Raw genomic sequence first — 14,583 nt, 5'->3', positions numbered from 1 at the left:
TCAAATCACACTGTCTAAAATTTATTAAACAAGGGAGGAGTTTGAGGATGTTATTTAAAGGTAATCAGTTAGCAGATCGGCAATAACTATTCAAAATTAGGGGTGGAACAGAGGAGTTCTAGAACTACGAAAGCCTCATGTTTTACAGCAAAGAATCAATAATGCTTTACATTGTTAAATTAAGAAATAAGGGGATAATCATAGAGTTAGGGAGGTAACCATCAGAAGAATGAAGCAAAAACAGTTAAAAGTGGCTCCTCTGCCAAGTAGCGTTGTGTGGACGAGGCTGGGGAGAGGCAGAAGGACAACGATTTCTTTCCATTCCTAGGTTGTCCTGTGGTTTGCTTAAACGAATGAATGACATTTTATTACATGCATGTAGTACTTGGATCAAAATCTGTGAAGGGAGGAAAAATGTTAACCTGAGAACGGATGAGGGGTGGGTCCCCTGGGGCAGTCAGACAGTGCGGGGACAGATATTGTGGACAAGAGCTGAAGGGGCCAACCTGGGGAAGCGGCAGGGGGATGGGGAGAAGGGCAGGACTCCCTAGACCCTCGTGATTGACTGAATGAATGACGGGGGGTGTGGGGGAGGAAAGGGAGGAGGAGGGGAGGAGGATGCCAGGCCTCCCACTTGGCACTGGGTGTGCTGCTCCTCATGATAGAGATTGCAGAGAAGAGCATTTTTTGGGGGGAAACCATAACAGGTTCAGATTGGGACACATTCCCTGGGGCTATGGCTCATCCAAATGGCGACCTGGCTCCCAGCTGCCACATGCACGCATATGGTCACACTGCAGGAGCAAGAAGCAAGAGCTGGACACGCAGTTGCGGTGACTTCTTACTTTGCCTGTGCCCAGAGACCCATCTCTCTTTCTTGGTTTCAGAAGAAATCACCAAAGCAATGTATACTTGTAAAAATTAAAATGCAGATATGGATGGAATAAAAGGCGACCTCACCTCTTCCCCTACCCCAAGGAGCCGCCCTGAGGGCTTCACGATTAACCACTAGGCCCAGCCACCAATTAAGAGAGAGGAAAAACAGAGTGTGTTTCCCTACGAATCCAGCCAGTGAACATACTCAGAGATTGATCTCTCTTTTTCAATTCTAAGGGATAATAAAAAATATAAAAATATAAAATAATGGTGGAGGAAGAATGGGGGAAATCAGTGTTTCTTGCCATTCAGTTCTTACTACCTACACATCGAGGCAGCCTTCTAGAACACAAAGTTAGGGTTTCAAAGGAAAGCCAGCTACCCACACACGTGTTCACAGTTCAGCATCCTCTGGATTTACACAGCGCATGCCTCTAAGGAGCCGCAAGCACTAAACATACATTTTCTCATTCATTCTTACAGGAACACCACTGGGAATATGGCGTGAGTTGGAAGGATGATCTTCACTTTGCAAACAGGACTGGGAGTCAGGGACCGAGCACAGAGCGGGGCAGCGAGTGGCCCAAGGTCACACAGAGACTTAGTTGGAAAGTTAGATGGACAACTTTGGACAGTCTATTTTCAAGGGCTTTGAAAGGCTTCAGATAATAGGCACACACACTTCTGTATTCAGAGTCCATCTCTGGAAAGGTCCTTAGGACACCAGCCACAGAGGAACTTGGTGGGGCTGGAAGGAGGTAAGGATGATGGAGACCTACTCTTCACGCTACTCTTCATTTGCTGCACATTTTGAATTTTTTATCCGTGTGTATACGTTTCCAAATACCAATTTCAAAATATATAAAAATTTGACTATGATGTTTGAAAGCCATGAAAATAAGTAGCTATGGATAGTGGGTATTCAACTGGTGAACAGGCATAATTTGCCATCCTTCTAATTCAATCTCTAAGAGAAAATTGGTCTCACCAAGGGAGAGGAATAACGGCAGCTTGGCACCTTCTTAGCCTCCTTCCCCACGTGGTGTTTGTGAATGCATTCCTTCCGAGAAGATTAGAGCTGCCTGTGCAGCTCTGGGCGTGTAGCAGAGGTATGGACTATGAGAAACTCGCTGCCAAGGGGGACTGGGTCTGACCCCACTCCCTTCTGGGTGCTCCTCCCTGGGAAACCCAAAAGAAGGGGGAGAGTCCTCCTCGCTCTCCCTCATCCCCACGTCCAGTGCCCTGGAGGTTCCTGTCCGTTCTAATGTCACCCTACACCTTGAATCCATCCCCCCCTCCTCCACCAGCTCAAGCCATCACCCCCCGGCCAGGATGATGGCAACGGTCTCATAACCGGTCTCCATTCGTCCTTCTGTCTGTTTTCCTTTAGCAAAGTTAATCAGATCATGTCGCTCTTTAAAAGCCACCACCAGCAAGTGTGAAAAAAATACAAACCCTTCCACAAACCACAAGGTCTTTCTCTGACATCGCCCTCTCTGCTGTCTTCTAGATCACTGTTCTTCCAGCATGTCAGGCTCTCTTTTCACCTCAGTGCCTTTGCACTTGCTGGGCTTGCTGTAGAGGGCTGATTCCTCCTCAACCTTCAGTTTCCTGGCTCCCTCTATGAAGCTGGCCTGCCTTGGCCTGCCCGAGAGACGGCATGACAGTACTGCTGATGTGCTTCATCGCATTAACCACAAAAAGGGAATCTCTGGTTTATTTATTTGTTAACCTTGTTGTTGTCTTCACTAATTAGACTTTAATCCACATGAGGTCAGAGACTGTGCTTGTCTTATTTGTCTCCATATCCTCAGCTCCCTGAAGAGTCAGGTGTTGGTGAATATTGGTTAAATAGATGGATAGACAGATGAGTAGAGTAGATGGGTGGATGGATGGATGGGTGGGTGGGTAGGAGGATGGGTAGATGGATAGATTAGTTGGTAGGTGGATGGATGGGTAGACGTATGGCTGGAAGAATGAGTGGGTGGACCGATGGATACGGATGGATGGATGTGGATGGATGGGTGGACAGGTGGGGGGGTACACGGATGGACGAGTAGGTGAACGGCTGGGTGAATGGATGGATAGATGAATGAGTGGATAGATGGATGGATGAGTGGGTAGACGGCTAAGTATAAGCCTAGCTGGCTGGCTGGCTGAGTGGATAGGTAGTTGGAGGGATAGGTGGGGTGTTGGGTGAATGGATGGATGCGTGGTGGACGGATGGATGGATGGAGAGGTGGGTGGGTGGGTGGGTGGATGGCTAGATGCAGTCTGTTCAACCCAGGGTGAGACCCTGAGGTCCCCCCGCCTCCCCCGGGTGGACTCCTCCTGGATGCCGCACGCTGTTGCAGCTGGGGGTCTGATTTAAGGGGAGTGGAAACTTGAGATCCTGTCCCCTGTGTTGAGAAGTGTTTTTAAAAAGGACATTGAAATATCTGTTAGGTCCTGTGTAGAAAAGGCCCCAAGTTCTCTGCTTTCTGACCTTGATCACGTGCCCGCATTTCTAGACCCTTCCATCAGGTGCATGCTGGGCAGGTGGGGGGAATTCCGAGGAGGGAATCGGCTGGAGCGTCTGGAGACATTCGACAATGAACGGGTGTCCTTTCACCATTCTGCTCTTCAGCCAAGTCCCTGAGCAAAGGTTTTGACGTAAGAGGGGGTGGGAAGGGGAGAAACCTTCCTACTGATTCAAAAACCGTCTCCATCGAGTCTCGCTTCCTATCGCATTTTCTTCAATTCCATTTGCATTGGCAGTGGGGCGGCCTCAGCCACGAGCTGCCTGCCCGGACCGTAACCCCACGGCCGACAGCAGATAATTGGCCTGGGGGGGAGCTGGCACGGCCCCCAGAGCTCAGCGTCTCATTAGGCCATTTCTGACATGAATTCTGAAGTGCGCTAACGAACTGCTGGCTGTTCGCACGGGCACCGCAGCACACAGCCCCTCGGACGCGTTCCGCCTCCTCAATCAGGGCAGCCAGGGGTGCGCCTCTATCTCCAGTACCGGCTCAGGAGCTACGCACGCCAGTCGCCTGGGTTACGATGGCACGTGGGAGCCACAGGCTCCCCTGCTGCCCGTCCTCCATCGCCTCTGCCAAGTTCACGGTCTGGATGAGGTCAGTTCCGGGACACAGCAGGCTCCCACAGGCTAATCCGCGCCCCCTTTATGGAAAAGCTCAGGGGTCCCATGATCGCCAAGGCAATATCATTGTTCTCTCCTCCCAACCTGCTTTACGAGCTAATGATTCTGTCTCGACAGGAAATCTGGGCTCTTGTCCTCGCCAATTTCTCTCAAGCCCAGGCCAATCCCTTGGCCAGCCCTGGGCAGGCACGTCGTCACCTTGGGAGAGAGGGGGCTGAGGACAGGGTTCTGTATTCCGGCCAGCCGGACCCCTCACTCAGGCTCAGACACTCACTCGTGTGGCCGAGGGCCAGATCCTTAACTTGGCCTTCCTTTCTCTGCTCCAGTGCTCCCACCAAGTGGAAAATCACGCTGATTTACAAGGTCACCGGAAGGGTCGCGATCAGCGGTGCTGAGATCAGCGCAAGGCGGCTGGCACGTGGCAGGAGATGAATAAATAGTGCAACCATCACTCTTATTTCTCTCACTGCAGCGTCTCGGCACGTGAGGCCACAGCTGGCCTGCCTCCTTCACTACGGGAAAGTCAGGGCTCACTCCTAAACTTCAGTCTAGGCAGAGCTTTTCCCATTTGCTTAGAAGCAACCGGTAGACCCGGGTGTGGCCAGATGCCCCTCTCCTCTGCTTACCCAGGTCCTGGAACCCAGTGGGTTATCAGTGCACATGTAAAACAAAAGCCTTCCTCTGGGGGCCAAGACACAGGGGTGCAGGCTGCTTGACTCCCTCCAACAGTGGGGAGGTCATCCCCTCCTGAGACAGCTCTGTTCTATCACTGAACAGCTACGACGGTCCCACATGTCTTCTGTTGGCAGAGCTGTCGGCAGTGTGAGTCCCTGGTGTGTTCTGGTCCTGCTGTTCTAGGTCCAGCCAGCCCGTCCCTACAGTCTTCTCTGTTCCCAGCTCAATCAAGTCAGGTCCTTCCACGGCTCCTCTGTGGGGAAGCAGCCCCGGAGGCGGAGCCGCCTGTTTCAAATGCTGAGTGTGTGTGCACACCCACTCTCGCGCACACGTGCACACGAAGGGCGGCCTGTCGGCTGCTCTCTGCCACAGCGGGCCTTGTAGGGAGACAGCTTTGCCAAAGCCACAGCCCGCGGGCGAACTGCTGCTGGACCCTTCCAGCTCTCAGAGGCCCCTTTTCACCCGAAGCCCCACCCCCAGCCTGGACAGCCCTGGCAGTAACCATGGCAACAGCTCTCAGGCGCCCTCCTTCCTAGGATGGAAGCAAAGTGTGCCAGGCGCACCGACCGTGACCATGTGCCCAGGGTCCACTTTGACAGACAGCCTCCTGCTGCTGCAGAAACGATTCATCTGACCCAAATAAAAACTCGTCAGGAGAAGCCAGGGTCAGGTGTGGCTCCCTGGAAGCCACCAGCCTCGGAGCGCCCTCTCTGGGCTGCACTGATGGCCAGGCCACAGATCACAATCTGGCCTTTCGAGGTCAAAAAGTGGGCAGTCTTAGCAAGACCTGGAAAGTCTGCAAAGCCCCCCTGAGGAGGTGACCCACTCCTCTGCTGGGAGTGGTATTCCCGTTATAGCGCATCTTGTTTGTGAGAGAAAGAAGTTTGGGACAGGCGAGCACTAAAATCAGGTTCAACCAGCAAGTCCACTCCCAGGTATAGACCCAGAAACTGGAAACACGTGTTCAAAAAATACTTCTACACGAATGTCCACAGCAGCACTATTCACAGCAGCCAAAAGGTGGAAGCAACCCAAGTGTCCATCGATGGATAAACGGATACACAAATTGTGGTATTGCCATACAACGGAATACTATTCAGCCTTTGAAAAGGAAGGAAATTCTGACACAGGCTACAACGTGGATGAACCTGGAGCACATTATGCTGAGTGAAAGAAGCCAGCCACAAAAGGACAAATATTGTATGATTCCACTCACATGAGGTTCCCAGAGTCATCAAATTCATAGACACAGAAATCAGAATGTGGTTCCAGGGGCTGGAGGAGGGGGTAATGGGGAATTAGCATTTAATTGGCACAGAATTTCAGTTTGGGGAGATGAAAAGAGTTCTGGAGATGGATGGTGGTGACAGTTGCACAAGAACAGGAATGCACTTAATGCCATTGAACTGAACACTTAAAAATGGTTAAGGTGGTAAATTTTATGTTACATGTATTTTACCAAAATAAAAAAATTAGAGAGAAAAAAAGAATGAAGCATTGATACGTGCTACAGCATAGATGAACCTTGAAAATATTATTCTAAGTAAAGAAGTCAGACACAAAAGGTCACATATAAGTATAATTCCATTCACATGGAACGTCCAAAATAGGGAACTCCACAGAGACAGAAAGCAGACTGATGGCTGCCAGGAGCTGGGGGCAGGGAGAACGGGGAGTGACTGCTAATGGTCAGGGGGTTTCCTTTTGGGGTGATGGAAATTTTGAGAACTAGATAAAGGTGGTGGTTGCACAACATTGTGAATGTACCAAATGCTACTGAATTGCGCATTTTAAGATGGCAATTTTAGGTTATGTGCATTTTAACTCACTGAAAACAAACAAACGAAACCAGGTTCGATCTCACAGCAGGCAGACGAGCATTAGGAGAACAGGTCTGAGTTGCTCATCACAGACCCCACTGGGGACCCCGGGCGGGGAGGAGGAGGGAACCCAGGGCAGGGCATCCAGATCCTTCCCCAGTCTGGACCTTCTCTGGAGGAGATGGAGCTGGTGGGGTTCTCAGAAGGCGCCCCCTGGACGGCCGTCCAGCAGGGTGGGGAACGGGACCCTCGTGTCCACTGGGTCACGTAGCCCGCGTGTCCTTCCCTTTTCTGCACCACAGACTGTCTTTCGCTGAGCTCTCTGTCCACTTAGAACCTCTATCTGGGCGGGGGGCGACAGGTTCTCTGCGCAGAGGGGCCTTTCTCCACACCCTTCCAGCTCGCAATGTAGGGAGACTTGTGCTGGCGACAGAAGCAAGGGGACAGGGACAACAAGAGCTGGAGAGGCTCAAGTGGCAAAGGGGACACTGGCCAGAAATGCTGCTCATTTCCCAGCTGTTTGTGGAGCCGTTGTTCTGAAATAGGGTATGACGCCTCACGCAGCAGAAGCCCTGGCCTGCCTCCACTTCTCCCCGAGTTAAAAGGAAGGGGTCCAGGAGACCCAAGGATGCCTCCCCGGCGTGCGCTGCACGAGCCCGAGGGAAAATCCAAACGCCCCGCGCCACATCGTGAAGGTACAAGGTTTTCTGCAGGAACCAAACAATGCCCCTTTTGAAAGAAGCCAGAAAGCAAACCCGCCATTCTTAGAAGCTCTGCCTGCTTGGTGTCACGCGTGGCAAGAGGAATGAGCCTTTCTTGTATAAAAACCTCACTCAGCGGCAGGATCGAACATGGAAAATGCAGATGAGGTGGAAACCCAGAGCATCCCAAACACTCCCCTGGGGGGATGCTGCTGCCTTGATGCTGCCTCGAGGCTCCCGTGGCCAGGTGTTCTCATCTTTAACATTTGTAATGCTTTCCTCCAAACAATGCTGGGTTTTCCTCCTCCTGGAAAGACAGCCCTCTCCCTTGGGCCACCCCACAGGTACGAAACAGCAAACTGCGGGCAGCAGGGAGACGCCTCTCGCAGGTTCCCTGGAAGACGGTGGCTTCCATAATCCTAGTCCACGTTCAGGGGGTCAGGGTGGGCACGCAGGGAAAAGCAAGCCAAGGGGTCCAAGAGCTCCATGCAAGATGGTCCAGTGCTTTCGTGGCACACGCGAGCATCTCTGACCAGAGGGGGCCTGGCAGAAAAAGAACACGTCTTACCTGGAAGCATCGAAGCTGTCATATGAGCCAACCGTATAGTGTCTGAAGAGTTTCTTGCTGCGGTCTGCACGAGTCTCTGTACAGAGAGGGAAGAGAAACACCATTTAGAAAAGGCATGGTCCCTGAATGCTGAAACCACACGGGGCTGGCCGGGACTCTTATTTATCTGACTTATGAAGAGTGAGACCCGCTCTCCTGGGGAAAGATCTGGGAGGAAGATGAGGTCTTGTTCTGGGGCCTAACTTCGCAAAATCTGGGGAATGCATAGGAACCCCAGGCTGACTACGTTCCAGGAGCTCCGTTCCAGGAGGGAGGCAGAGTCCCGGGGTCCCCGGCTCGTGGAGGATGCAGAAGGAAGCACTCTGCAAAGAAGACAGGGCCATGCAAGTTCAGGGCGGAACAGCAGCAGCCCATGGGCACATGGAATCTGCTAGAACGGTATTCTCAAGTGATGCTGCTGAGCCTTCTAGCAAATCTGAGAACCTGTGAATGACTGCCTTTGGGAAAAAGGAACGTTTATTGTTATTTTTCTGATTACAGTTGCTTTCTCCTAAAAAAAAAAAAAACGAATAAACATGATTAATGTTCCTAATTAAGTCCTCTGCTTGCTTCCCTTACTCAGCAGATTTAGACGTAAATTTCATGGGAAATGATATGAACGATGTAATTAGATTTAACAGACAGCTCAGGGCTGGAGGGAAAAAAATCCACAACGCAAACACAGGAAATATGGAGGCACACAATTCACGTTTTCGATATTTTCCTCCTAAGTAAAATCTCCGGGACAATCTCCTTCCTAAACCTTGGAAAAAATACAGAGAAATTATGCAAATGGGCTTCAGGAAAATAGCTCTAAATCACATTTAGACTCCTGCAACTCTCTGTTGTCAGTCTCCTTGATCCCACATTTCAAAGTGAATATGATTTTATTCAAACCCTCAAATGCAAATTTTCAGTTCAAATGTGAACACACGTCAGGGTCCTGAGAAGGTCAGAACAATACCCCTCGGCTCCTTTTGTGCCCAGAGGCGGTCTGTTCGGCAAAAATGCATGCTCCCTTTCTGTGTAGCGTGGAGTTGCCTTTGAGGGTGAGAGAGGAGTAGATGTCCAGCCCAGGACTACATTTCCCAGCTCTCCTTGCAGCCAGGTGTGGCCATGTGACCAGTTCCCACCAATGGTATGTGAGCATATTCCATTGCAAGGGTTGGGGGGTCCCTACCAAGCTTGGCTTCTATGGAAGCCAGTGCGCTCTCCTTACTCTCTCTTCCTGCTTCTCCCAGCACAAAGCTGGGACCCCCTGGCCCTACAGGATGGTAGAATCCTCTAGGATTCCTGGAAGATGCCTGGGTCTCTGTGCACTGAACTGTGAAAGTGACCAACAATTAAACTTCTATTGCATCATGCTACACTCCAGGGATTTCTGTTACAGCTGCTAATAGTGCCTTAACTGACATGGGGGCTGGGGTCCTCTGTGACTTGGCTCCCACCTCCCCCTCCAGCCCTTTCCCATCACTCCCCCTGAGGCTCTGACAGTACAAAACTTACAATTCCCTGAACAGCGACATTTTCACCCCCATCGTCATCACAGACACTAATTGAGCACTTACTGCATACCAGGCCCTGTTCTGAGCCCCGCTCCTGTATTCACTCATTTAACCATCACGACCCTCTAGTGAGAGAGTGTGCACGCCATTTTGCAGGCCAGCCAGGGGCGGCCCCTCTGCTTTCTGCTCCAATTCATGCCTTAAAATCCCTTCAAATCCCTGCTCGGGACCTCAGGGGTCCTCTCCGTGGAGTTAGAGACACCCTCTGCTTGGCGTGTCTCTGCTGCATCATCACGATCCTTGTCCTCACTAATATTTATTGAGTCCTTCCCATGATCTGTGGCTATCTGGGCTCATCCACTCGCTGGTCACAGCAGCCCAGCGAGGGAGGTAGGAACACCGGACCCATTTCATGGATGGTGATGGTAAAGGCTGCCCAGGCAAAGTCACAAACCCACTAAAAGGCAGGGTCAGGATGAGCCCCCGGGCTGGCAGATGGGCTCCAGAGCCCAGGCTCAGAACCACCAGACCACACTATCCAGCCCCTGGAGAGGGTCCAAGTCCCTGGCACTCTATGGTGCTCGAGGGTGGGGATTTGGCCTTATTCCTCTCTGTTGCACCGCCAACATCTGACTCCTGGTAGATACCAATGTAAATGCTTGCTGACCTAATCTAAACATCCCATTGTAAATTAGCAAATAAAAACACACTGCACACCATCAGAGTGGCTCAGTGCACAGGGCCCTCGCTGGGCCGGGCACTGGGCCAGCCAAGCTGCACGCACGTCCCCTGTCCTTGGCACCTGGACCAAATGTGCCTAGATGTTTCTTGTCTCCCTCCCCCTCCTCCCTGGCCTCCTGCATTGCGCACATGTTCAATTCTAGTCATCATTCATCAAGCCCACCTGGGAGCCAGGCCCTGAGCTGAAAATGCAGGGATTAGAAGGACACTCAGAGGGGGCGGGGCCTCAGCGCTGTTCCCTGGGGCTCAGAATCCTGAGGGTTGGGGAGGACGGAGCCCATGCATGCTGCCCTTCTGTGGGCTGGGCTGAAGGCCCCAGCAGTCAGATAATTGTGTGGAGGGAGCACATGGGCCAGGCAACACCTCTGGACAGGCCAGCCCTGCCACATCCGTATGGGGCCACATATGTGCCAGGCCCGGAGGAATAAATGGGATTTGAACCTCTTTGTGGGGTTAAGCAGAGTAGTTCATGAAGCTTCTGAAGGACCATGGGGACTGGTTGTTAATTGTTATTATTACTCTTAATAGCCTCTGCTGCTTAAGCCCCACGTGCCAGCTCTGTGTTGGTTGTCTAGGGAACCGCTGGTGCTGAGAGCTGATTGGTGCAGGCCCTTGGCTGAGGTCAGAGGTTCCAGGAGCAGAGAGACTGTGGAGTGAGTGTGTGTGTGTACGTGTGTGTACACGTGCATATGTTTATCAGAGGTAAAAAATGTTTTAGAAAGGGACTGTTTCTAGGTCACTTAGCCAGTGGTTCCTAGACTTTGGGGTATTATGGACCAACAAAATTTTAAACAAAGGAGGGAAGGGTGTAGACCAACACAAGTTTTATTAAATTTTTAATTTGGTTCAGTAAGGACATTAATAACAATAAATTCCTCTTCATTACCACGATTATTTTATAAGAGAAAGGAGACCTTTAGGAGGGATATTATCTATGACTGCTTTGTGAAAAACTCCCACTGCACAGGCCCTATCTGTCCTCTGGCTTCCGGACACAGTCATGCTTCTGCCCCGGGGTATGGCCTCAAGGGGCAGGGAGGGGGTCCTGAGGGGCACTATCACCACTACCATCATCAACGTCATCACCACCATCAACACTATCACCATCACTCTCTTCACACCATCATCATCACCATCATCACACCAACATCACCATCACCCTCATCATCACCACTCTCATCATCACCACCATCATCATCATCAAAACCATCATCACCATCATCATCATTGCCATCACCACCACCATCATCATCATCACCGTTATCATAACCATCACCATCATCAACATCATCACCACCACCATCATCACCATCAACATGATCACCACCACCACCATCATTACCATGATACCATCACCATCATCATTACCACCATCATCAATGGTGGTAAGAAAGGTGAGGCTCAGAGAGGTTGAGTGAGTTGTCTAAAGTCACTGAGCTGGCAAGTGGCAGAGCCACTGCACAGTACAGCCTCCTGGGTCACTGTCCACTTGGGGTTCCTGGGAGGAGGCATCTTCGTGAGCAGCCTGCCTAAGTTCAGGTGGCCTCCTCGCCCCTGCCATGTCCTGTGGACCTGCCCTAGCCCAGCCTTGGTTTCCAACCTGGGAAGAGAGGGGGTGGGCTAGATGGCTCTCAGGATCCTTTCCCCCCTATTATGGTGTATGCCCCACATCATGTCCAGGCTTGGCCTCTGCTGGCCCCTGAGACCTGCTGTTGCTGCATGGGGAGGTGGGGCTGCTGGCTGCCTGGGCTGACCCCTTCCAAGACTCACTGGAGCTCACTGATGCAAATGTGAGTCAGAAATGAAACACCGTGGCCTGGGCAGAGGGATGAGCAGGAGGACGTCAGAGGCCAGGCCAGCATCCCTGTGGGTCGATGACAGCAAGACGCCCGGCTCTTCAGGGCGGCGTCTGGGCCAGAGCTGGAACCCCTGCTGCTGTGTTAGCTTCCAAGATCACTGGCCTTTGAGAGTCTAACATCGGCTGCAGCCCCTGCCCCTCCCCCCCACTACAACTAGGCAAAAAGTGGGGCCCTGGTCTCTCCGCAGCAGCAGAGCCCATGATACATGCCACTGTGCCCAGCCCAGCAGGTCTCAGGTGCAGTGGTGCGTCCAGGGGAGTCTGCACCCAGCCCCCATGGCTGTGGTGGGAATGGCCCCCAAAGGGCGTCTCTGGGTCTGCCCTGCCCTGCCCTGCCCTTGCCCCGCACTGGGATCAGGAGGGACAAAGGAGACACCACGTGCCAGGCCAGGGACTAAGAAGGTTACCATGCTGCTGTCGCAAACCTCCCAGAAGGCCTCAGTCCTGCAGACTCTGGTTAAGTGAGGTTGGTCTTAAGACCCCGCAGTCCCTGGCCACGTCAAGGGCAGACACTGGGGGGCTCCTGCGGCCTCAATATCGGGCAAAGGGACCAGCGTCCTGTTCTTTGAGGTCCCCCATGGCACAGAGCTGGAGGAACTGCAGCCTCGAGGGAACCTGAGGAGGTAAGGGTCCATTGCCAGGTCCTGGGGCAGCTGTCTGTCATTCCGATGTGGACATGGACATGCATACTCGAAGGCTGTAGGGCAGCTGGCCTGGTCACTTGCACACCCAATGCAGCCCACGTCAGTTCCCTGGGTGCAGTCAGAGGTCCCAGGGGTCCCCCAGAATCCCAACAAGAACCTCCAGGCCCCCGCATCTACCTCCACCTCCCACCACACACTAGCACCCTCTGTCCTCCATTTGCATTAAAACGACGGGCCGGCCACACCCTTCACCATCCAAGCGGAACAGACATTCCCCTCCTCCTGGTGGGCCGTCCCTCAGGGGATGATCATGTGACCAGCTGGGACGACGAGGCCCTAGTCCTGCTGCTGGGATTTCTGCTTTTGAGGCCACCGTAGGGGACAGGTTGCCTGCGAATGACCCACACCGAGCACATCAGAGCAGCTGGGTAGAGGGAGGGAGGGGGACTGACCCACTGCCCTGATAACGTGGCTGAAACCCCTGCACACAGCCGTGCCTGACTTTTCAGTTAGACAAACCACAGACATCGCCTTTTTGGCGTAAGACAATCTAGCTTTCTGTTGTTTAGAGCTAAAGAGCTTGGAGCGATACAGCAATGCATTTCATCGATTGAGACCGCACCTGACAGCCAGGAAATAGCCACCCGAGGCGTGGCACATCCACGGATTTTGTGTGCCCTCATCCCTTCCCGGGGGAAATGCCTACTCCCTTCACCACGTGGGGGTCCTGGAGGAGCTCCCATCATTGTCATGCTGGACACTCTGGACCCCGTCCTTAGTACTGAGGGACCCATGGCCCTCGCAGGGCAGCTGGCCTTTTTCTGAGATGTTCTGAGGTCTGGATGCTGAGGACGGTGATCTCGGCTTCCTTATGGGGCATGATGTCCGTGGATGCAGGCTGTGGGCAACTAGTGGCCGCCACACAACAATGCAGGGCGAACCAGTCTAAGAACACAGCCAGCACTCAGCCAGCAGGAGGCAGGGCTGAGAGCTGGGGTGGGGGACAGAGACACAAAAGGCCTTGAGGCCGAGAATCCCAGGGTCTTGGCTGTGGTGGTCAGGAGGGCTACTCATCAAACATTTCTGGCTTTCCTCCCTCTGGGCATGTGGTTGGATGGATCCTTGAAATTAGTTTTGGCTGATGAGTTTTGATGGATGGAGCACTTAATTCCCAATGCAAGACCACGCCTGCCCCCAACATTGTTTTTTTTCCCTGGGGCATGGTGACCAAAACATTTGAGATAGTGGTTGTCCCATCAGTATGGGTCCCCAAGTGAGTCCCCTGGGACACAGGACAGACATGTGGCATGAAAGAGAAATAAACCTTTGTGTCTTTAGGCCATTGAGATTAGGGCCTGTTTGTTATGGCAGCTTTATCTAACCTAAGCTGACTGAGGCAGACCATGCATGGCTTTCGTGGTCATGGGAGCCAGTACGTTCCATGTTTTCTCAAGCCTGGCGGAGCTGGCTTTCTGTCCCTAGTAGCCAAGAGTCCTGGAAAATAGAGAGAGGAAGACCAGACAAAATTAAGGCAAAGGCAGAGTTGGCTCCTTGTTGAGAGAATACCCATACCTTCTGGGAGAAAGTGGAAAACCATCTGACAGACAAAAGGAACGTGTCCCACTAAATGTGGACAGAGCATGGCACAGGAGCACATGCCTTCACATGTCTCAGAGGAGAAAGGCTCTCTGCTTACGATAAAGGAGGCAGATAAACTAACCAACCAAGAGGGAACTATTTACTTGTCTGTTTCCTTAACCGTGCAGAAGCTTCTTGAAGGCAAGAACCAAGTTGTTTGCAAGTAGGCCGACCTCCTTGGCCCATGCCAGGCTCAGTGCTTCATAGAGCAGGTGTTCAGAAATGTCTGTAGTCCCACACAGCTTGGAGGCCAGCAGTCACTACCACCCTAGTCTGAATGACTGTCACCTCTCGCCTGGACTCTTGCAGTAGCCTCCAGTCTCCTTGCTTCCATGCTTGTCCCTCCCCTTCAGCAATCTACACTTCACAAAAAAAT

General features: G+C 52.3%; 1 protein-coding gene across 1 annotated transcript in view; it reads right to left on the bottom strand.

Moving 5' to 3' along the window:
- SHANK2 (SH3 and multiple ankyrin repeat domains 2) overlaps window positions 1-14,583 on the bottom strand; it is a 576,539-nt gene that overhangs the window by 192,539 nt on the left and 369,417 nt on the right. The window contains exon 14 of the mRNA XM_087422499.1: window positions 7,783-7,858. Within this exon, the coding sequence (XP_087278625.1) occupies window positions 7,783-7,858 (76 nt within the window). The remainder of the gene's footprint in view (window positions 1-7,782; window positions 7,859-14,583) is intronic.

Source organism: Ceratotherium simum, chromosome 34, assembly GCF_057802395.1.
Source record: "Ceratotherium simum simum isolate JZ-2026a chromosome 34, ASM5780239v1, whole genome shotgun sequence".
Lineage (NCBI taxonomy): Eukaryota > Metazoa > Chordata > Mammalia > Perissodactyla > Rhinocerotidae > Ceratotherium > Ceratotherium simum.
Note: the sequence above shows the minus strand (reverse complement) of the source record. Positions and strands in the feature narration are given on the sequence as shown.